The sequence below is a fragment of the Ambystoma mexicanum genome, chromosome 5p (genome assembly GCF_040938575.1).
Source record: "Ambystoma mexicanum isolate Mex_15411 chromosome 5p, UKY_AmexF1_1, whole genome shotgun sequence".
NCBI lineage: Eukaryota > Metazoa > Chordata > Amphibia > Caudata > Ambystomatidae > Ambystoma > Ambystoma mexicanum.
In genome coordinates this window covers 885455357-885480413 of record NC_090930.1, presented here as the reverse complement: position 1 = coordinate 885480413, position 25057 = coordinate 885455357, and the positions used below count along the sequence as shown (strand labels likewise).

Here is a 25057-nt window from a genome sequence, read left to right as displayed (position 1 = left end):
CAGGAGTCGGAAGTGGTAACACCCCATTCCTGCTGAATTGGGATAATATGCCTTCCAGAAGGAATTGATGGTAGAAGGTAAACTCATAGAGGATTCACACCTGGGGCAGCGGAGGGCATGGTGTAGGCTGCAACACCTCCTCTGGAGGCACCTCTACCCTGACCCATGATGCATCTTCTTTCCTGAGCGAGGTCTAGGTGCCAAAACCCTGCCTGAGGCAATCAGGGCACTCATAGATGGGGTCCATGGGCAAAGGCACTTAACTTGAGAATTTTGATTAGACTGCCTTTTCTGGGGTTCATTGGTATGAACAATTTTGGAAGGATTAGGTGCGCATACGGTTCTACTATAAAATGGTTTAGGGGTTGTGTCCCCCCACTTGGCTGCCGCTGAGTGAAGGTTTGGGGGTTTGCGCATAAAACTGTTATGGACGGTCCAGTGCAATCTAGAGTTGTGTTATGGGTAGGTGGGGGTTGAGAATTCATAACTGAACCGGTTCTTGCATATGCATAACTTATTACAATAAACCAGGTGGGAAAATGAATGCAAACGATAAACAAAAATGTTGCCAAAATATTTTAAAATAATTTCATGTTCATACAGAGTAAATTAATGCACTTTCTCACTTACAGCGTCAGACGGGTCACATTTGAAGAAGTCGTGTTTTGATGATTTCACAACGTTGCTGCGTGAGGTCCGAATTGAATCCCAAGCAAGAATTCCAGCGGCCATGTCCAGTCTTTCCCTTTCTCTGCCTATTTTACCTGGTGGACTGCTCTGAAGTCCAATCAGCGGAGTCTCGTTCTTCTCATCAGAGAAATTGAAGGGGAGCACATCGAAACCACTACTGCTTTCATCTGTGTCACTGGAAGCTTTAGTTAACTTTGCTTTCCTGTGGACGCTTAAGAGGGGGCTTTTCCGTTCAAGGTTTACAGCTGAATAAGTGGAATCCCTATGTTTCTCGCAATCTTTTGCAGTTGAGTTAGGCTCAATGCTCTGTAGCTTTGCCTTAAATGCCAGTGGCGTCTCGAAGTGTAATTCGTCTTCACTTCCGATTAAACATGATTCTTTTAAAACAATTTCTTCAATATCTTCATCGTCCTCATCATGTTGCTCAATGTCATGTGTTACAAGTCGCACTAAAAGCTCGTGTTTGCTTTGAACATCTTTTAGAAGTTCCACTTTGCTAACATCTGGCTTCAACAAATTGAGAAACGAGTTCCGGCTAAGAACCTACAATTGAAAAATAAAACTATTTAACATGCAGATATAAGTAATCAGAAAGCACTTTTTAAATATTACATTATGTACAGAAATCCAAACCATAACACACTGGAAATGCACCTCAGCAATTGTTGTAGTTACTACGTGGGCCTCATGACGAGTTCGGCAGTGCGGTAAAAAAAGTGTCAGTAATTCTGTTACTAACACTTTTTGGGCGGTAACAGAATTAGTTCAGTTTTTACCAAAACACGAATTCTGAGTTTGGCTTTGAAGTGAAGAATGTACCTCTGGTATGTGGATTTACTGTGCTGTATTAATGCTTGCAGCAACTCAGCCAAAAAGACCAATGGAGTCTTATGGACTCTTAAAATAGGCATTTCCATCACCCTACCACCACTCAAAATCCTTTGGTAATGCCAGAGGACGACTGAAGGTAACGTCAAATCAGTTTCGTGGTAAATCGGCAGATTTTCAGCCAATTTACCACCAAACACAAAATGAGTACTTTAACTATTGTTAATATCACATAATTAACAATCAAAAATACTCTAGAATTGCATTTTTCATGTGAAACACAGTTGCCTGCCTTGCTGTGGGCTTCCATCCTCCGCTTCAAACATCTACAATCTCCATTTTACGTTTCATTATATGAATTAGTTATTTATCGGCAAGTGTAGCTCTCAAGCATTGGTATCTTTCATAGACTCACGTGTTGGAACTGGCAATCCTAGGTACATATAACTGCCATAGTAGTATCAAAGAATGATATAAACCCTTGGAAGGCTTTTAATTTACAGATTATTTTCAAAGGTAGAGGGATCAACAGATGGCTCAAAGCCAAGATATAGCATTCAAAGGTTTTTATTATACAAATAGAAAACTAAGGTATTCGGTTTAGCCAAGGTCACTTGATGGGAAATCAACAGAACATAAACAAATCAAGCTTCTCTTCAGGACCATTTACATCAGTCCTTCCCTCTCCCACTTAGGCTCCACTCCTCTAGCGGAAAACACAAGAGCTCACTCACAGCCTTTGGGATTTTAAGTGCTCCTCACTTCTTTCTTGCCTGTTTGAGTTGCTTACTTTGCTTTTGTTAACGTTATCAGGTATGCCTCACTTGTTCTTCAAATCTGGAAGCACCACCCCAAGTCCCTTAGGTAGTCTAAATGTAGGCTGGGTGTCACACACCTTGAGATCCTTAGGAGGGTTGTGTTTGGATCTGAGGTTATTTGGTTCAAGTCATTGGTAAGCTGTCAATGCCCACTTCGGGTTATACTCCACCACCAAGCTAGTCCTCTCTCCAGGAGCCCGGGTCCCTACCACCCCTTCTTCTCAGGACTTCTTCATTTGGCTGCTTCCTTCTCCTTAACCATATCCATCCCCACCCTCTGGCTTTCATCTTTCTCTCCTCCTGCTGCTCCTCTATCCACCCCTCCTTGACATTTTGCCACACTATAGTTTTCTCCTCTGATACCCCTCTCTTATCTGCACTTGTCTTCCCCTCTTCTCTCCAGACGTTACACCGTCCCTCTCTCCCCACCTAACTCCTCCTCCACTTTCTCTTTCACTTCCTTCACTCCTCATTCTACCCACCTCCTGACCTATTCCCACTTTCTCACATTTAGTTGTTTTCATGTCTCAACCTACATTAACATTTATTCTTCCATCACCTTCTCTCCTCACTTTCTCTGTCTCTGATGTTCACCATACCTCTTCCGTTCTGATCTGACGTGTCTACCTTACCACCTGTCTGCTCACTCTCTCCAGTCTTCCCCCTCATTCTGTTCTCCTCCCCTTTCTCTCCTCCACCTCCTGTCTGCAGCTTTCCGTCCTGTTGCTCAGATATGCAAAATCCTTCACCTCAAACTTCCAGATCCTGGCTCTTGCACCTCTCTTGGCTTCACTCTTCTCCTTATACTCTGATGGGCACACGCATGACGGTACTAACTGTTTTGACTCATTTAACCTAAACATATGTGGAAAGTGAGAATTTAAAATGGCTCCCTTTCATAGGGAACTAAACATTTTCCAGTTGCAATAGGTCAGCAAGCGGTTCTGCGCCGAGGTCCATAGTTCATGCTTATTTCTATGTGGGAAACCATCTTGGATTTCATTTAGTCTTCGTCACCTTTGCATAATGCTACAGCTCCTGAATAACCTTTGCAGGTTGTGGAGGGAACGCAAAGGACTTCTTTATTTGTGCATCTGCTCATGAATCCTGACATAATGCGTTTAGGTAAGCGTGTGCATCCATGTCTGCTGCTGAGCAGCTCCATTCAAACCAGTCCTTCATTGACAAGAAATTCACGGGAGCGGGTCTACCAGGGCGAGGATACCTCATCTCTGTTCTTTGTTATATTCACTGTTTTCTGAAGCTTTCCTATAGTATTAGAACCGCAACATTCCTTCCATGGAATTCTCTTTAGTCAAAGCTGGAAACTTCTTATTTAGGGTGAACAGCTAACCCTCTATAATATTAATAAGGGGGTGGCAATCTTGTAGACAGTGTGGTTCTTTGAGCTGCTAAGAGGGTAGGACAAGGTTGGCTAGGTATAGATGGCTGAGGAATTGACTATACAAACAGTGACAAGACTTATGTTGACTATGGGGTCATTGAAAGCTCCTGGACTGGAGGGGATGCCAGTTGTTTTCTATAAGGCCAACACCGACCTGTGGGCCCTACAGTTGTTGAATGACCTGAGGTTATATTTCTCAGTGACAATTGCCAGATACCTGGATAGTTCAAGCAATTGTGCCTATATTTTAAAAGCCTAATTGACAAGCCCTGTATGTTATCGACCTATTGCCTTAAGTGAACTATCATTTAATGTGCTTGGTAACATTAAACATAGCAAACCTCAAACGCAGGTGCACTATCATATGCTATCCGACTGTCAGTTGGGATTCCATCCCTTGTTGGGAACCATAGAACAATGTTTGAATCTTACCCTCCTGTGTTTCACTTAAGAGAAGTGCCAGGGAAGAGGCTGAAGACAAGACACAAAGGGAAAAGAAAGATAAACAAGGGTAAAGAGAGAAAACAAACAACTCACCAAACCAAACTAGTCACACTTAAAGATCATTAAACAAATCTCATATGAGTTCATACTTCTCAATGTTTCCTTTCCTTTAGAGAGCAACCTTCCCCCAAACAGAAAGGAGTCATGTATTATAGCCAATTGTTACATAAGTGTCTCCTACTGCTTTTCGAATGCTTCAGTATTTGTTTATTGGCCTCTATGAGTGCTCTATATGACCAATTCACTTTGGCCAAGGGAATCTGCAAACGTGGGGCAGCAGACCTAAAATACAGTCAACAGAATACCTCACAAATGATAACCCTAGGATCAGATACAATCTCTTACGTACCTGATTCCAGAAGGTTTTAACCTTTATACAATCCAAAAACATGTGGGTAGTTGTACCTATCACTCTCCTACAACGCCAACAGTCATTAGAGGAGAGCAGTTTACAGAACCACATCCCCCACCTAGACCAATACAGATGGTGTATTAATTTCTGCTGTGTATAGCAGAGGTTGGGATCCACTTTCCATGGGTGAGGGCTGGACCAAATCAGAATTCCACTCTCCTGCCTTACGACACGTCACTAGCTGACCATCTCCTGAAGGAAGTAACAAATTGTGGATGGTTGAACCAGACAAAGGGATGATTTAGAGAATTTGTTGAGACGGGGGAGGAGGTGGGAGAGTAAGAGGTTATGCACCTACATATTTAAAACAGTAAAGAGAGAGCAAACTAATGAGCTGATGGTAACAGGAAGCTTCTACCTGTTTAAGTTTGTATTAACATTTTTAAAAAGTCAAGCAAGTTATCCCGATTTAGTCTCTATATCTTGCTTTCTGGCAGCTTTTCCATTAGAACATCCGATTGTTTATCTTTAAAGCAGGATCTTCCCAAAATGATGCTTCCGCTGAGAGGAGGCACTTCTCACCCATCTCAAGATCTTGCAGCACCAGTCCCTTGGGTGTGCATATAATAAGAAAGGGTTGGTTTAACCTGGATATCTTGCTTTAGTTATTTTCAAATAAATGATTTTCCACGCAGTTTGATGCATATTCGCGCTTCTTTGTCCCCTATGGGGTCCTGGTGGAGATTGAATTGGTTCTGTAGGTACAGTGGCTCCTGTTGGGCCCTGGGATGCATGGTTGGTGCTTGTAGTATGTTCTGGGTCCTCTGATGAATGCCATTCACCAGGACCCTATAGGGAGCGCCGGACCACAACCCCTAGCCTTGAGAAAGACCTACGGGTCGAAACACGTGTCGGCTGACCACATGGGGACATAAGAGCCGCAGATGTACCTTAAATAAGGGTGTACTTAAAAAACCTCAAAACCAATAAACAAACTCCTTTCACAAAGAAGCGCCAATACGCATCAAACTGCGTGGAAAATCATTTATTTGAAAATAACTAAAGCAAGATATCCAGGTTAAACCAACCCTTTCTTCTACCAAATAAATGAGTTATGGGCTATGCCTCAACACTAACCTGTGATTTTGCAACCAAGACAACCCACAACCAAATGAACTATCAAAATTAGAGCTTAGCAATGTCATTTCCATCCTAGGGGCCACGTTCCACAATCTTGTACATATAATAACTCAGTTCAGGGCATCATTAGACTCTGCATTCACCCATTAGTGAATTGAGCGAAGCATGTAAGCCTTATGATATAATTTAACCATGGGGAATCCATGCTTCCATTTTACATCGGACATACAAAGCTATTTTAGGGCTAACCTCTTCCCCACAAGAATTCCTTAAAGACTTTATGCACATCAAATGGAGATATGGTAGGGAGTGGAAGAGGTGTATCATATGGAAGAGATAAAGTAGCTTTGGTAGAAGAGTTGTTTTGACTGTCCCAATTTTCCCCTATAAAGGCAGATTTCCTGCACTGAGCTCTAATCCTAGATAATTTCGGGTGAACTTGTGTCTCTAGGTGCTGGGAGCATCTCTGTTAACCTTAACCCCCAAATGTGTGAACCCCTATTTCGGCCGCGGGACTAAGCCTTTATGACAAGACATCATAATCGGGAAGACCTCTGTCTTGGCCTTGTACACTTTGAAAATAGAATCTTCCCCAAATTCTTTTAAAAGTTGTCATAAGGGGCTACAAGGTCTCTGGGTCAGAGAGAAGAACTAAGAGGTCATCTGTGTAGTAGAGCAGAGCCTATGACAAACTATCACCACACCTGATTCCCTTTCTCTCAGGATCCTGCCTAATTAGAATAGCTAGGTTTTCAATAAAAACATCAAAGAGAAAAGGAAATAATGGACAACCCTGTCGTGACCCCTCTTTCCACCAAGAAGACTGATGAGGTCCCCCCACATACCAATACATGAGCCCTAGCCCCTCCAAAGAGAGCATCAAGAAGGGATAGAACATTTGGACCACAAAGCAATTTACCTAGCACCATTTTGAGATAGGTCCAACCTACCCTATCAAAAACAATATCAGGGTGTATACTAGTAGCTGACTTTGGGACTCATTATAAATTGGGCAATGCAGCTAAAATTGGCATTAATGCAGCGGTAATAGAGTTACCGCTGCATTACCACCAAATTACGGTACCGCCCCCAAACTATGGTTTTGGCAGTCGGGCAGAGGAAATACCTCCAGCAAAATGCTCAAGGTAATTCTGCAATCCTACTGCCGAAATGCAGCCATTTTGGCATAATTATAGCTGATGGTAATTCCGCCAAAATATAAATGGTGACTAACACTGACATACCGCCACTTGCAATCAAGCGGTAATTCTGCCAGACCAGGTGGCGGTAACAGTAAAACCGTTTGGTGGAATTCTGGCAGATTTACTGCAGAAATACCACTAAATTTTTATTGAGGCCCAATCCTTGAGGGTTATTTTAATAAATACTTTCAAATCACATATCATGTATTATCAGAAGAAAACCAGAAACACTCCTTTTTTTTAAAAATTCTGGTTGTTATTTCCCAGTTTGATAATTTGGGTGTTCATTTCTCTTTTCCAAATCCATAGGAGAAACAGGTAAAACTGTTTTTTTCCTAGGTCAATCAAGCAAACTCCAGACTTTTATTTTTCCTACACCTTTGGGGCTAAGCAGAGCTACTAGACGTGAAAGTGTATGATTCCAAACCTTTGTCAGGGTTTGTCAGATATGCTTCTGGCGTGTGGTCCTTTGCCCCTCTTTCAGAGCTGGATCTTGAGGAATAAACATTTTTAAACGTCTTCAGAGTGTTCCTAAACCAACAGTTAAGAAAATCCTCTACCTAAAAACCCATTGATGCCTATATCATTAAAACGTTCACTAACCCCAGTATTACTTTAGTTATCTACATGGGCAGACACCAAAGCACTATTTAATAGACAAATAATTAAGGACCTGTTGCCCATGGAAATGTTTCTCAATGGGCCTGGCTGACTTATGTGAAGGATTCATTATAAAGTCTTACAATGAATGATCTGTTTCACATTGTTGCTGCTATTACTAAAAAAGATAAGTCACCTGCACCAGAGGCATACTATTGTATGCACGAGGAGCAACGTATTGCCACAGAGCATTGTACGAGTACTGTTTTAGTATACCTGCCGAGTATATTCACCAAGAGAGATCATGATAACTATCTTAGAAATGTAACTACAGAGCTTGCACCCTGATTTGCTGTGATGTGTTTGTGTAAGTTATCTTCTGCTATGAATCAGGCTGCATAATCAGACAACCAAACTACCAGTTGCACATTTGATAAGAGCTCATTTGGGATGGCCATGCACTTTTTAAGTGTTGGTTTCTGGAACACTATTTATCTACAATGTATATCTGTGACACAAAATGAAATGTAATTATCTTGTTTTGTAGTTGGCCTAGTACATCATTTATAATGTATGTTTATGATAAGATTTGCAATACACCTTTTTGTAGTATGAGCCATTTAACTATCCATGTTTTTTCTTTGTATCGATGGATCTATTTTTAGATATGTTTTGACTATCTGGTTTTATTGATTTATGCTTTTCCTTTTCTTTTATATTATGGCCTGTGTACATTTTATGAGTTACTATACTCAACATTAACTTATGTTTGATGATGATAGCCACCTGACCTTGTAGGTGCGGTAGATATAATGCATGTGAATTTATCAGAAATACTAATGGAAACAGGTTAAGGAACAGGAACAACATCAACCAAAAGACGGAAAAGGTTTACAACCTTTAGAAGATCTGGGACAGCTGATAGTGGTTGGGAGGTTTCAGGCAAACTAGACCACTTTTACTACAGCAGAGACTGACCCACTGAAGAAGGTCTCCAGGGGTGACAGACTAGTCTATTTCCCCTTGTTTTGTTCCCCTTTTCCAGGAGTGGGGTTGAGTTAAGGTTTTGGAAGCTCACATAACCAACCACTTGGGGTCTAGGAGAGTTCCAATCTAAAGGCATTGCTCACATATGAACATTCTGTATTCAAGGCTCTTCGCGAGGGATTTTCAGGCCCAAAAACAGAGACAATGGGCCTCATTATGAGTCAGCCGGTCCGGAAATAACGGTGGCGGTAAACCCGCCGCCACCGTTGTTTCCGGACCGGCTGATCTCCAGTTCTGCTGACGGGATGTGTCACTCTCGCAAGGTCTGACCTGGCGGGTTTAACACCACCCACCTGCAGGCGGACGTGGAAACACCGGCACCATTACAGCATGGTGCCGGTGTTTCCACTTCCCCATTCCCATGGAGTCCTATGGGACTCCATGGGGATGGGGATTTACCGACTTCTGCCTCCAGAATTACCGGGTCACCGGGGTTGTAATGCCATCCTACTGCCAAAATGTAGCCATTTTGGCAGAATTATAGCCGGTGGTAATCACGGAGGCGGAATCGTAATACGTGTCCGGTGGTAACCTGCCGGTTTTTCCGGCTCAGTTACCGCCGGACTCGAAATGAGGCCCAATGAGTACAGATGGGACCCTGCTGTTAGAACTAGCACATGTCACTCAAGAGATTAGATTAAATTAGAAACATCAATGGCAGAAATAATGGGTCTAGGAGAGTTCCAATCTAAAGGCATTGCTCACATATAAACATTCTGTAGTCATGGCTCAATAGTACTCCTAGGCCCAATGAGTACAGATGGGACCCTGCTGTTAGAACTAGCACATGCCACTCAAGAGATTAGATTAAATTAGAAACATCAATGGCAGAAATAATCATACTTATGGATAGAGCTCATGCATTGCACTATAGAGTGCAATACACCATGCCCGTCCTCCCCCATTCTAAGTCACAAGTACCCCCAAACACAGTTCAGGAAACCATAGCTCTATTTCCAATGCTTATGCCACAGGATCAAGCAACCACCCAACAACCGTGGTTATGCCAGCTAGCTTTAGGGGGATTTAGGACAACTTCTCATATTTTTTTGACACAATGCGAGTTACATTTTTTTGCGTAGGCCTCAGAATTTCCAGCCAGATAAGGGCATGGTTACCTTTATATTGTTCCATTTGGTGAAATACGCAATTGCTTTGGCATCCCCTTTGAGTATGAGTAAAGGCCCAGTAGATTTTATATCTGAGAACAAAGACTACTGAGAAAGCTTGTGCCCATACTTACATCACATCAGGGAAATTGGGGCTTATTATACTATTTTCTGAGGCTCGATGGACTAATGAGTCGGCTGTGAATATCTTGTACTAAGGTGTAAGCGATGAAGGACGACTTGGCAAATATTGGAAACAGACCTGCAAATACTTCAGATTTGATCAATGTGGCATTGAAGATTAACAGCAACAGCTAATAGAAAGAAGAAACGATCACCCCTGAGAGACAAACTGGTTTAACATTTTGTATCCCAACCCTACAGCTCAAAGTACTTTTAGGTAAAACAAAAACAGAATAGTTCAATTGGTTAAAATTGAATCTCTTGCGAATCCAAGATGACCGCGCACTTGTAGACACCGCGGCTCCGAGCTCCCAGCCCACGGAAAACTTTAAGCATGAAGAGCTGCAAATTAAGCCCTCCCAGGAGCTAAAAATAATACCAATTGTCGCCGGGACGAAGGAGCGCTCTGAGGGGTGCAACAGATAGAGCCCGAGGACCCTGACTCTGCAGGTCACAGGGGGGAACGGACCTGCGTGACACCCCGCCGTCCGACAAGGTTATACCAGGAAAGCAGGCAAGACCGTTGTGTGGCGAACCAGCACCGCATGGCCTGAAAACGAAAGTGAAACGATCCGCTAGCCAGTGGAGAGGTGCATACCAGGGGGACAAGGGCATACTGAGAGGCCATCACCCGCCCCCAACCCAGCGGTCTCCCACTCAACACTTCGCCAGCGACGCGCATCAGAAGGTGCAGCGACCCTGTCGGAGGCCCCCCCATCAGCTATCACTTGCCGCTGCAGACAGCCCAGCAGGGAAGCGGTGGGACCGCTGAGGGGACCTACGTAGGAACATGGAACCAGGTCCATTGCCCACCCCAGGCAAACTAATCCACGGCCCAGGGAGACACGGGTCACCCAACTGGACAGGCGAGGTTAACGAGGTGGGCCGGCGGTGCAACGCAGGGCGGAAAGAGTAACCAGGATGCCCGACTGACGCTTGTAATGCCAGTGGCCATTCCAAGCATAGGACGCTCTGCCTACAAAAACTGCCATTACACTCCACACCTGGCAAGACGGAAAATATCTCCCCTCCACCCCCAGACTTGGGGGGCCAACGGCACAGTTCTCACAGACTCTGCACTCTCACTCATCGGGACGGGAGGCTGGGACCCATACAAAAGCAAAAAGCCCAACTGAGCACACAGCTACACAACGGTAGCCGAGTAATAGGCCCACACAAGGCTACCCACATCTATCCCGGGGAGAAGGCATAGGAAGATCATAAGGCAGATCCCCTCTGGGATATTCAGACCCACCGGACCTCCCGCAACAACACAAGGAGATCTGAGGAGGACTGCAGCAAGCACAAGCAGCCTGGTCTCACAGGGAAAGACAGACTAGCTAGACCTCGACACCCCCGGAGGAGGAGGACAGCAGGGAAGGGGGGAGAGATAAGCGGGCTCCTAGCGCTTCTGCACAGAGCACAAAGGAGACAGACCAAAGGGGGCACGTACAGAGCCCCAGGACCTCTGGACAAGAAATACGAATCCAAAGCCTGAAACATACCTGTAGACACCGGACCTGGGCCGGTCCCCCAAAGCAAAGGAGAATGCTCAAGGAACGAACAGGGGTACACCAGCGGACCCCACCCCAACGTAAAGGGGTAAAAGAGGGGCAGACACTCAATGACTTTGCACGGACCGCGGCAGTTATGTTATGTTAGGTACATTTCTTGAGTGCACAGGTATCTTGGCACTGGAGAGAAAGGCAGTATCCAAATAGGAAGCCAGGAAAATTAGGATCTTCAGGACAGATCCAGTAGAGCCAAAATACGGGTCAAATGCCTACCAGAGGAGACGCAAGACCAGGACCTAACCCAGGTGCTCAAGAGCATCTTCAACGACCTGTTGGACGTGGAAGCAGGAGCGGAGATCAAATTTGACAGGGCTGCGTCGGCTGGAACCGGGGGCCAGACCGAGAGACGTCCTGACGGCCTTCCACAGCTACGCCGTCAAAGAACAAATCCTAGCCAAGGCAAGAAAAGCAAAGCAGGTCACCTACAATGGCATGGAAATATTCTTGTACCAAGACCTAGCGCAAATAACCCTTATCAAAAGGAGGCGGATGGGCCCAGTTCTAGCATTCCTGAGATCACAACAAATCAGATACAGATGGACACACCCTCTTGGTCTGAGTTTCAAATGGCAAGGGAAGCAGCACAAAGTCATGTCATGTGAGCAAGAAACAAGCCTTTTGGGAATCGATGACAGCGACCAACTGACCCCCCGGCAGCCAACCAGCCAGCCTGTCGCCTGTAGACCATGGGGATGGTCCAAGGTGAAAAACAAAAATCAAAAAAGGTGGGAAACCAGCCCACCTCCAAGAATCCAACGTTTAGCCAGGAAACGTACTGTTACGCTCACCTGGCTCCCACAGAGGCGTCGATCTGAACTGGACAGCTGCGGTCTCCACCAATGTGATGCGTAGGGCCGAGATGACGGACTGGACTGGCCCACCTAGCTTCGTTTGCTTGGCCCGTAGGAATATTCTTCTGCAAATGGAGAAAGGGAATTAACCACCCGTGGAGTTGAGCGTAAATCCCCCCACCCCTGCTGTTCTCCCCACAGATCACCTTTGATGTCCCCTCTTATAGTCTCACCTGATGGTTTGAAAAGATGAGCTCTCCATCCTGCATTGAGTGCAGGAGCGTGTTGATAACCAGTTGCTTCACTGGCTCGAAGGAATTGGTGAGTTCCAGAACAATATTGACTCCGAAAAGTATGTAGTTCGTAAGAGTTCACATGTTTGACTTTCACTCGTGTCCGATTCCTTGCAGTTTGCAGCTTGACCCCACCGAAGAGTTCCTCGTGGTAGCTGACGAAGTTCAGGTAAGGATTTGGCTTATCCTACACAGTTCAATAAAATAAGGCCAGAATGTAACCTGTTGCTTGCTACCTTATTCAGATGTGGAGAGAAAATATGAAGTTCAGGGAATAATGCCTCTGGAGGTAAAATTAGGTAAGTCTATTGTGGTGAGAAGATTTCCCCTTGTTTGTCCCTTTGTCTCACCTTGTTGTCCTTTTGTTCCCCTTTGGGGCCGGGGTACGGCAAAGATGCAATGGAGACTGCGCCGACCCGTGAAGAGGAATAGTACTCCCGGCGGTAATCAGGTAAATCTATGGGGGTAGTTACTATTGCCTCTGTTTATTCCCTTGGCTCACCTTTGCTGTTCTTGTGTTCCCATTAAGTGCCAGAGTGCGGCGGGAGCGTGCAGAAGGATGCGGTGGATCGTGAGGATGCTGCGAAGGCCGGTGAGTTCAGCGCGGCGCTGCAGCAGGCGAGGCGGCGCGCGTAAAATGCTTCTTTCTTCCAGCTCGAAGGCGGGTGGATCCGGAATTCAGGTAAGGATCGAAGGTTTGGCTCTTATTCTAACCTTTTCTCCTTCTGTTCCTCCCTTTTTCTAGGAGCTGCAGATTCGAGGCGGACGTGGCAGAAGACTGGATGCAGGCTTGCAGACACGGTGAGCGTTACGCTGCTGGATGCAGGAATAGCCTCCAAAGTAGTCCCAGGTAGTATTCCTCCCCAGCCCCACCCGAGTAAAAAATAGTCCCTAGGTAAAATAGTCCCTTCCAAGCCTCATTTGGCTTGGAGCTCTGCAGCATGGTCTGCATCGGGTAAACTTGCAGCATGGTCTGCATCAGGTAAGTTCTACTCTATGAGCCTGGCGCCTGTGGCGCCAGGACTGACTCTCCATATGAGCCTGGCGCCATAGGCGCCAGGACCGCACCCAAACAGCCCCTAGCAGGGTTTTTTTGGCTTGCTCAAAATAACTTGATGCCTGCTTCCGGGGTTGCTGGACTTGGTCTGGTTCCCCGGGGGTAGGCATCATGACAGCACTCCCCCACAAGGCCCCTCCTAAAGTCGTTCTTCCCCGTGGTTTTGGTTTGTCTGGGAAATTTCGGTGGAATCTTTTCACCAATCGAGGAGCATGCACGTGGTCACTAGGTTCCCAAGACCTTTCCTGTGGCCCGTAACCTTTCCAGTCGATTAAATAAAAAAGTTTTGACTTCACCATCTTGGAGTACAGTATGTTCTAAACTTCAAATTCGGGTTCCCCGTCTATAGGGATGGGGTCTGGTGGCTTGGTTAGTCTTGTCCCTGGTTGCACTGGCTTCAAAAGTGACACATGAAAGACGGGGTGGATTTGCATATTAGCAGGTAAGTCCAACTTGACGGCCACCGGGTTGATAATGGCCTTAATAGAGTAAGGTCCCAAATATCTAGGGTTAAAGGTCCGCGTTCCCTTGAGAGGTATGTGTTTTGTGGCCAACCATACTTGGTCCCCTATCTGGTACTGTGGAGTATCACTTCTATGCCGATCAGCATCTTTCTTATATTTCTCCTTCGCCTGTTTTAAATGTGCAGTTGCCCCCTTAAAGGCTTGTGTAATCGTAGCGTGTAGATGGTCCACTGCGGGCATTTCTAAGTGTTGGGGTGAGTCAATGTCTGAGGTTCGAGGGTGGTGCCCATATAGGGTATAAAAGGGGCTTTGTCCAGTTCCAGAATGTACTAAATTATTGTATGCATATTCGGCGATCCAAAGAATGTCCTTCCAATTACTCCAGTCTGATGTAACATACAATGCAGATATTGTTCAAGAGTCCGGTTGGTCCTCTCCGTTTGACCATCGGTCTGGGGGTGGTGACTGGTCGATAATCTCATGTCGATTTGCGCCAATTGACAACATTTCTTCCAAAAATGTGAAATGAATTGACTGCCCCGGTCAGAGACCAACACAGACGGAAATCCATGAATGCGAACAATGTTTTCGAGGAATTCTTTGGCCAGGATTGAGGCTGAAGGTAGTCCTTTTAAAGGAATAAAGTGGGCCATTTTGGAAAAAAGATCCACAATAACTAGCATGGTGTTAAACCCATTACAAGGAGGTAGATCAGTAATAAAGTCTAACGATAAGGTGTGCCATGGTGTAGGCGGAATGTCTAAAGGTTGTAAGAATCCAGCTGGTATTTTCTTTTGACTTTTGTTTTGGGCACAAATGCCACAAGACATCACAAATGATTTAATATCCTTTCGCCAGGTGGGCCACCAGAATTGTCTTTTAATTTTAGCTTCAGTTTTTGCAATACCTGGGTGACCCTCCATTAGGGTATCATGATAACGGGAAATGACTAGCTCTTGTAGTTCCTTGTGTGGCAGAAATAGCCGCCCTTGGTAATAAGGCAGATCATTGGTGAAAGAGTAGTCCGGGCCTTTCTTTACCCAGTCCTGCAGGGCTGTAGGATCAAAGAGTTACTGGATCTTTACCTGAATGTCTTCTAGTGTCTGTAGAGTAGTCATGCCAAGAATCCTTTGTTCGGAAATTATAGGTACTGGTTCTGGGTTCACTTCTGCCCCTCCCATCCCTATTCGGGATAAGGCGTCTGCTTTACCATTCTTACAACCTGGTCGATAGGTTATCATAAAATCGAACTCGGCAAAGAACAATGCCCATCGCAGTTGACGCGACGATTGGGCCTTGGCTGTTTTTAAATACTGTAAGTTCCGGTGATCGGTGATCACAGTAATGGTATGCCTGGCACCAAGAAGATAGTGCCGCCAAGCCTTGAAGGCGGATTTAATGGCTAATAACTCCTTGTCGGTAACCGCATAGTTTAACTCGGGTGACGAGAACTTTCTGGACCAAAAGGCTACTGGGTGAAGCTTGCCAGTTTCAGGGTCCTTTTGAGATAGGACAGCTCCCATGGCTAGACTGGATGCATCAGTTTCTACTATGTATGGAAGTTCAGGCGCGGGAGCTTTAACACAGGTGCAGACGTGAATTTCGCTTTCAGCTCTTGGAAGGCATTTTCAGCTTCTTCAGTCCACATAAAGCGTTTATTTTTTCGCAAGAGTGCTGTGATGGGATGTACGACATGTGAAAAATCTGGGATGAATCTGCGGTAGAAATTGGCAAAGCCGAGCATGCTTTGTACTCCTTTAACTGAACTTGGTGATGGCCACTTAAGGATTGCGTCCACCTTTCGTGAGTCCATTCGGACTCCCTTTGGGGTCAGGATAAACCCAAGGAATTCAACTTCTGTGGCATGAAAAACGCATTTTTCTAGTTTTGCATATAGTTTGTGCTGGCGCAATTTCTCAAGGACTGCTCGGACGTGCTTCACATGGTCAGATTCTGAAGAGGAGTATACTAGAATATCATCGATATACACGACAACACAAACGTCAATGAGTTCACAAAGGACATTGTTCATGAAGTATTGAATGGCTGCTGGTGCATTGCACAACCTGAAAGGCATCACCTGGTATTCGAATAACCCATACTTAGTGCAGAAAGCAGTCTTCCATTCGTCGCCCTCTTTTACACGTACCAGATGGTATGCCCCCCAGAGATCTAATTTAGTGTATATACAAGCGTCCTTCACTTGGTCTAGTAGTTCGGGGATCAGAGGCAATGGGTATCGGTTCTTAACAGTTATCTGGTTCAATGCGCGGTAGTCTATGCACGTTCTGAGGTCACCTTCCTTTTTGGGCACGAAGAACAAAGCTGAAGACGCAGGGGACTTGGATGGGCGAATAAAGCCATTGGCAAGGTACTGGTCTAAGTATTGTCGTAGGTGAAGGTTCTCAGGTTCCATAAGGGCATAGATCCTGCTAAAAGGGGGTTGTGCACCGGGTATGAGATCGATTTGACAATCATACGATCTGTGAGGAGGTAAGGTGTTTGCCTGTTCCTTTTGGAAGACATCCTGGAATTCTTGGTATTCTGGAGGTAGTTGCATGACTGTTGTGGTTACTGTGGCCAGGCCTGCGTTCTGATTTTTCTTTGGGTAACAGGTTTGTGCACAATCCGGGAAGGTTATTCTCTTCTCTCGCCAATCAATACAAGGATTATGTGTTTCCAACCAAGGTATCCCCAGTATTATTTGGAACTGTGGGGCTTTGATTAGATCAAACACAATAGTCTCTCAATGCCCATCCTGACCCAATAGTGTCATCTCTGCGGTGGAATGAGTTACAGGCCCAGAGGCAATTTCAGTTCCATCGACTGTGGTGATGACATCTGAGGTGGTTTTTCGGCAGAGAGGTAGATTCATCCTGGAAGCCAATTCATAGTCCACATAGTTTCATATGGCCCCGCTATCAATGTATGCCCTTACTGCGTGCATACGCGATGGCTGCCATGGATCTACGAGGACCATTGGGTTGATGAAATGTGAGGTCTGAGTATCCTTCTTCAAGCTCGGCAAACGGACCTCTACGCTTGTCGGGCGTGGTCGTTTCCCGAGTCTGACTCCATATGGCTTTTATCAGCAGCAGCTCCTACCACCTTCTTGGGTGGTTTTACAGGACAATTGTCACGCTCACCTGATTCCCACGGAGGCGCAGGTCTGGCTTCGAGTGCTGATGCTTCTTCTATGGTGAAGCGCAGGACTCTGAAGATGGACTCACTGGCTTGCAGGAATATTCCCCTGTGTGTGAAAAGGGAGTATTACCTACTGACGGAATAAAGCTCAAGCCTCCCACTCCCTTCCAACCCTCCACGATACCCTTCCTCGATTCCCCGTGAAGTCTCACCTTAGGGTCTGGAAGGATGAGTTCTCCATCCTGCTTCTGATGCAGGGGCGCGTTGAAACCCAGTTACTTCACTGGATTGAGGTTTGATGGGAGTTCACATAAGCTTGACTATTCAGGTAAGGCGCTGTAAGAGTTCTGTAGCAAGTTCAAAAGTTCAAGCTTAATAATAATGTTCATTGTCTTTTTGCAGCAAGCGCTAACGCTTATGTCTTTTTCCCCATAGGGGCCGGCGTCCGGAATGCCAGGAAGCGGCAGGACCCGAAATGAAATGGGAATGACCCAACAGGTAAGTCTTAGAAGGAAACTGAGCTTTTCCTATTCCCTTCCTTCTCTCACCTTGTGTCCTTGTCTTTTTCTCTCTAGGCTCTGGGAAGTGGCTGCGGATCCGGATGATCGCTGCTGAAGATGGAGGTGCCCAGGAAAGGTGAGTGAAATGCAGCGCTGCAGCGATCGAAGCGAAATGCTTTTAAAATGATGTCTTCCCTTTCAGGATCGTCGGTGTGAAGTCTCCGTGATGCAGCTTTAGCAGATAAGGTCTTCTTTCTTTCCAATTCTCTCTTAGCAGGTGACCCAGGATGCTGATAGGCGTGGCTGAAGTCCAGATGCAGGAGCTGACACGGTGAGCGTCCAGCTGCGAGGAGCAGAACAACGCGAAGCGTGAGTTGCTGATCGAGCGTGGTTTAAATAGCTTTGGAAGAAGTTCCAGGTATGTATCCTTCCACCGATCAGGTATGTATCCTTCCACGACCACACCCAGGGGAAAGTAGTTCCACAGGTAAAGTAGTTCCATTCAGGCCTCAAGAGGGCCTGGATGTAGCAGCATGGTCTGCATCAGGTAAGTGCACCTTAAAACACTTGAACACATGTCTAGCTTTATGAGCCTGGCGCCTAAGGCGCCAGGACAGGGGTCCAACATGAGCCTGGCGCCTAAGGCGCCAGGACTGTGTTCAAAGGGCCCCAGCTTGGGCCCGCTGGCACTTCCCTGGGGGAAATGATGCCTGCCTCTGGGGTTGCTGGGTCGGACCTGGCTCCTTGGAGGTAGGCATCATGACAGTACCCCCCCTCAAAGCCCCTCCCAAGGTTGTTCCCTCCGGGGGTTTTGGCTTGTTCGGAAATCTCCGGTGGAACCTTTGTATTAATCGAGGTGCGTGAACATGGTTACTAGGCTCCCACGATCTCTCCTGAGGTCCATATCCCTTCCAGTCAACAAGATAGAAGAGTTTGGACTTTAACACCTTGGAGTCTAAAATGTCTTTAACTTCGAATTCTAATTCCCCTTCAATTTGAACTGGGTCTGGAGGCTTGGACAGTCGGGTCCCTGGTTGTACTGGCTTCAAAAGTGATGCATGAAAAACTGGATGAATACGCATGTTAGACGGTAAACCCAGTTTAAAGGCCACGGGATTGATTATAGCCTTGATGGGATAAGGTCCTATGAATCTGGGATTGACGGTTCGCGGGCCCTTGAGGGGTAAATGTTTCGTTGCTAGCCATACCTGATCTCCTACTTGGTAAGGAGGAGTTTTACTTCGGTGCAAATCAGCGTTTTCTTTATACTTTTTCTTGGCTTGCTGTAAATGAGTTGCAGCTTCTTTGAAGGCTCGGGTTATTGTGGAATGCAGATGATTTACTGCGGGCATTTCCAGGGTCAGAGGTGGATCTAGATCAGAGGTCCGAGGATGATGACCATACAAAGTATAAAAAGGAGTTTGTCCGGTTCCAGAATGCACTGAATTGTTGTATGCATATTCTGCGATCCAAAGGATGTCTTTCCAATTTAACTCGGATTGGTGTAACATGCACCGAAGATATTGCTCGAGAGTCTGATTGGTTCTCTCGGTTTGTCCGTCGGTCTGGGGGTGGTGGCTGGTGGATAGCTGCACATCTATTTGTGCTAGTTGGCAACACTTCTTCCAAAAATGGGAGATAAATTGACTTCCACGATCCGAGACTAATACGGAAGGGAAACCATGTATGCGAACTATATTCTCCAGAAATTCCTTGGCCAAGGTGGAAGCTGAAGGCAAACCTTTTAAAGGGATAAAGTGGGCCATTTTGGAGAATAGATCCACAATTACAAGGATAGTGTTGTAACCAGCACAAGGAGGCAGGTCAGTTATAAAGTCCATTGACAAGGTGTGCCATGGTGCCGGTGGAATATCCAAGGGTTGAAGTAGGCCGGCTGGCCTTTTCTTTTGACCCTTGTTTTGGGCGCAAATTCCGCAAGACAATACAAAAGACTTTATGTCTTTTCTCCAAGAAGGCAACCAGAAGTGGCGTTTGATTTTTTCCTCCGTTTTAGCGATACCAGGGTGTCCTTCCATTAATGATTCATGATGATGGGCAATAACAAGTTCTTGCAATTCTTTACTAGGCAGAAACAACCGCTCCTGGAAGTAGGGTAAGTCATCCTTAACGGTGTAATGAGGACCCTTTTGACTCCATTCCAGTAAGGCTGAAGAGTCTAGAAGTTGTTTTACTTGCGTTTGGATGTCCTCAATAGTTTGCAACGAAGTTAGGCCTAACATTCTTTGTTCAGGTATGATTGGCACAGGTTCTAAACTCGAATTGGGTTCTTCCATGCTAATCCGGGATAAGGCGTCCGCTTTACCATTCTTGCAGCCAGGGCGATAGGTAATTACAAAATCAAATTCCGCAAAGAATAGAGCCCATCGGATTTGTCGTGAAGATTGAGCCTTGGCCGTCTTTAAATACTGTAGATTTCTGTGGTCCGTAATTACGGTGATGGTGTGTCTGGCCCCAAGAAGGTAGTGACGCCATGCCTTGAAAGCAGATTTAATAGCCAGTAACTCTTTGTCGGTAATTGCGTAGTTGATTTCAGGAGGAGAAAATTTCCTGGACCAAAAGGCCACAGGGTGTAGTTGGTTAGTTTCTGGGTCTCTTTGCGACAGGACAGCTCCCATGGTCGAACTGGATGCGTCGGTTTCCACAATGTAAGGGAGATCTGGGTGCGGGTGCTTCAATATAGGTGCAGAGGTGAATTTGGTTTTCAGGTCCTGAAAGGCTTGTTCGGCCTCAAGAGTCCATTCAAAGCGTTTGTTCTTCTTTAGGAGAGCTGTGATGGGTTGGACTGTTCGGGAAAATTCCGGGATGAATCTTCGATAGAAATTGGCGAAGCCGAGCATGCTCTGAACTCCCTTCACCGAGCTAGGAGATGGCCATTTGAGGATGGCGTCCACCTTTCGCGAGTCCATTCGGACTCCTTGAGGTGTCAGGATGAATCCAAGAAACTCCACTTCTGTGGTATGAAAAACGCATTTTTCGAGCTTTGCAAATAGTCTGTGCTGGCGCAATTTCTCAAGAACTGCCCTAACATGTTTTCTGTGATCGGATTCTGAAGAGGAGTACACCAGGATGTTGTCAATATAAACAATGACACAGACGTCGATAAGTTCCCGAAGAACATCATTCATAAAGTACTGAAAGGCGGCAGGTGCATTGCACAAACCGAAGGGCATCACCTGATATTCGAAGAGCCCAAATTTGGTGCGGAATGCAGTCTTCCATTCGTCGCCTTCTTTTATACGCACCAGGTGATAAGCTCCTCGGAGATCTAACTTGGGGTACACACAAGCGTCTTTCACCTGGTCGATAAGCTCAGGTATCAGGGGCAGAGGATAACGATTCTTAATCGTTATTTGATTTAGGGCGCGATAGTCTATACATGTTCTAAGGTCGCCCTCTTTTTTCGGCACGAAGAACAGAGCTGAGGAGACAGGAGACTTGGACGGGCGAATAAAACCATTGGCTAGGTACTGATCTAAATACTGATGCAAATGTAGGTTCTCAGGTTCCGTAAGAGCATAAATCCTACTACAAGGTAGTTGAGCATTGGGTACCAGATCGATTTGGCAATCATAAGACCGATGGGGAGGTAACGTGTAAGCCTGTTCCTTCTGAAAAACGTCTTGGAATTCTTGGTATTCTGACAGTAGCTGTACAGGGGTGGAAGTTGCTGAGGCTAGACCCATAACTGGATTTCTTGGGTAACAAGTTGGGTCACAATCAGGAAAACTTATCTTCTTTGCTCGCCAGTCAATTCTGGGATTATGTGTTTCTAACCAAGGAATTCCAAGAATTACTTGAAATTGTGGGGCCTTGATCACATCAAACACGATTGCTTCCCGATGTCCATCCTGACCCACCAGTGTCATTTCAACAGTGGAATGCGTTACAGGCACTGAGGCTATTTCGGTTCCATCAACTGTAGTAATGACATCTTGGGTTACTTTCGGGCAGAGAGGGAGCTTAATCCTGGAAGCCAATTCACGGTCTATGTAATTTCCAATAGCTCCACTGTCGATGTATGCTTTTATAGCATGCAACAGCTGAGGCTGTTTTGGGTCCACGAGCACCATTGGCATGACAAAATGCGAGGTCAAAGAGTTTGTTTTCAAGCTCGGCAAGCGGACCCCTACGCTTGTCGGGCTAGGTCGTTTCCCGAATCAGGTGTTAATAAATCGTTATCAGTGGCTCCAACCACCTTCTTAGGTGGTTTAACCGGACAATTTCAAAGAAAGTGACCGGAGGTCCCGCAATACAGGCAAAGTTGCATTTGCCGCCTTCTCTCTCGTTCCTTCTGTGTTAATGGGCCTTTAACACCGCCGATTTGCATAGGTTCGGCTACGTCGGTACTCTTGGAGTTAGCGTGGGTTTTGATCGGTACTCGGGTTTCGTACTTGAACCGATCTGCTTTTCTATTTTGAAGTCTGTGATCAAGTTAAACCACCAAGTCTATGTAGTCTGCGCAGACCTGGGGTGGATCTACTATCTGAGCTAGAACATCCTTAAGCTCTCCGCGCAGGCCTCGATGAAACAATGTGATCCTTTTGTTTTCTGGCCATCCAGTTTCCACAACCAGTCTATTAAAGGTGGCAACGTAGGACAGAAGATCCTGATTACCTTGTCGTAAGGATAGCAGTTCGTTATCAAGGGCCTGTCCTTGAGAGTGTCGAGCAAACAATCTTTCCATGCTGGCCTGGAAACCCTGAAAATTCTGGAGAATGGGATCATCCTGATTTACCAATGGAATAGACCAATCGGCAGCACTGCCACTGAGGTAAGATAGTATAAAGGCTACCTTGGTCTAGTCGTTAGGGAAGGCCCCGGGTCTGCATAGAAAGTGTAAACGACATAGGTTCATAAAGACGGCATATTTCTTGGGATCCCCCGCAAAACGTTCAGGCGGGGCCAAAGGCATGTGTCCAGGTAAATTGATTTGTACTGGGTTATTCAAACCCATTGATGTGGAAGTATCTCCAGAAATAAGGAAAAGGAGTGTGCCCTGCCTGGGCCTGCAATAATCTTTTGGCCAGGTCATCTGTTCTTTCCTTGGATAGGATCAGTTCTCTTTTGAGAGCGTTAGTCTCCTGGCGGGCTGAGTGCACTTCTGCCCGTAATTCCCCCAAAAGCTGGGCCAGCTGATCTGTCTCGGAAGTCTCCATAGCGCCCGGGTGGGAAATTGTGGGTAGGCTTCGCGTTCTGTCACGCTCACCTGATTCCCACGGAGGCGCAGGTCTGGCTTCGAGTGCTGATGCTTCTTCTATGGTGAAGCGCAGGACTCTGAAGATGGACTCACTGGCTCGCAGGAATATTCCCCTGTGCGTGACGGAATTTCCTACTGACGGAATAAAGCTCAAGCGTCCCACTCCCTTCCAACCCTCCACGATACCCTTCCTCGATTCCCCGTGAAGTCTCACCTTAGGGTCTGGAAGGATGAGTTCTCCATCCTGCTTCTGATGCAGGGGCGCGTTGAAACCCAGTTACTTCACTGGATTGAGGTTTGATGGGAGTTCACATAAGCTTGACTATTCAGGTAAGACGCTGTAAGAGTTCTGTAGCAAGTTCAAAAGTTCAAGCTTAATAATAATGTTCATTGTCTTTTTGCAGCAAGCGCTAACGCTTATGTCTTTTTCCCCTTAGGGGCCGGGGTTCGGAATGCCGGAGATATGGCGCCGACCCGAAGTGAAACGTGCAGTTCCAGTAAATAACAGGTAAGTTCTGGATGAGCGTTCGGGTAATGTCTTTGCATTCGCTCATTCAATGTCTTTGTATTTTTTCCCCATAGGGGCCGGGGTCCGGAATGCCAGGAAGCGGCAGGACCCGAAATGAAATGGGAATGACCCAACAGGTAAGTCTTAGAAGGAAACTGAGCTTTTCCTATTCCCTTCCTTCTCTCACCTTGTGTTCTTGTCTTTTTCTCTCTAGGCTCTGGGAAGTGGCTGCGGATCCGGATGATCGCTGCTGAAGATGGAGGTGCCCAGGAAAGGTGAGTGAAATGCAGCGCTGCAGCGATCGAAGCGAAATGCTTTTAAAATGATGTCTTCCCTTTCAGGATCGTCGGTGTGAAGTCTCCGTGATGCAGCTTTAGCAGATAAGGTCTTCTTTCTTTCCAATTCTCTCTTAGCAGGTGACCCAGGATGCTGACAGGCGTGGCTGAAGTCCAGATGCAGGAGCTGACACGGTGAGCGTCCAGCTGCGAGGAGCAGAACAACGTGAAGCGTGAGTTGCTGATCGAGCGTGGTTTAAATAGCTTTGGAAGAAGTTCCAGGTATATATCCTTCCACCGATCAGGTATGTATCCTTCCCCGACCACACCCAGGGGAAAGTAGTTCCACAGGTAAAGTAGTTCCATTCAGGCCTCAAGAGGGCCTGGATGTAGCAGCATGGTCTGCATCAGGTAAGTGCACCTTAAAACACTTGAACACATGTCTAGCTTTATGAGCCTGGCGCCTAAGGCGCCAGGACAGGGGTCCAACATGAGCCTGGCGCCTAAGGCGCCAGGACTGTGTCCAAAGGGCCCCAGCTTGGGCCCGCTGGCACTTCCCTGGGGGAAATGATGCCTGCCTCTGGGGTTGCTGGGTCGGACCTGGCTCCTTGGAGGTAGGCATCATGACAGCAATCCCGTAGAAAATGCCCAGAAGTTCCACAATATAGACACAATTGCATTTGCCGTCTCCTTTCTCTTTCCTTCTGGGTTAAGGGTCCTTTAACCCCTCCGATTTGCTTGGGTTCTGAAGCATCTGCTCCTTTGGGGTTAACGTGGGTTTTGACCAACACCCAATTCTCAAACTTGGCTCGATCAGTCTTTCTGTTCTGAAGTCTGTGATCTAACTGGACCACTAAGACTATATATTCAGCGCAGTCTTGAGGTGGGTTCATGACTTGAGCCAAGACATCCTTGAGTTCTCCTCGAAGCCCTCGATGAAATAACGTGATTCGTTTTTACCTCAGGCCATCCAGTTTCCACTATCAACCTATTAAAGGTTGCGATGTAGGATAGAAGGTACTGGTTACCCTGTCATAGGGACAAAAGTTCGTTATCCAGGGCCTGTCCTTGGGAGTGCCGGGCAAATAGTCTTTCCATGCTAGTTTGAAAGCCCTGAAAATCCCGAAGAATTGGGTCATCCTGAGTAACTAGTGGATTTGACCAATCAGCTGCACTACCGCTTAGATATGACAATACAAAGGCTACCTTGGCTTGATCGTTTGGGAGGCTCCAGGTCTGCATAAAAAGTGCAACCGGCATTGGTTCATAAACACGGCAAACCTTTTGGGATCTCCGGCAAAGCGTTCGGGTGGAGCTAATGGAATATTTCCTGGTAGGTTTATTTGCACAGGGTT

General features: G+C 46.2%; 1 protein-coding gene across 1 annotated transcript in view; it reads right to left on the bottom strand.

Annotated features, from left to right (window-relative positions):
* Positions 1 to 25057, bottom strand: part of LOC138481266 (fibrous sheath-interacting protein 2-like) — a 2966522-nt gene that overhangs the window by 735629 nt on the left and 2205836 nt on the right. The window contains exon 18 of the mRNA XM_069613320.1: positions 631 to 1233. Within this exon, the coding sequence (XP_069469421.1) occupies positions 631 to 1233 (603 nt within the window). The remainder of the gene's footprint in view (positions 1 to 630; positions 1234 to 25057) is intronic.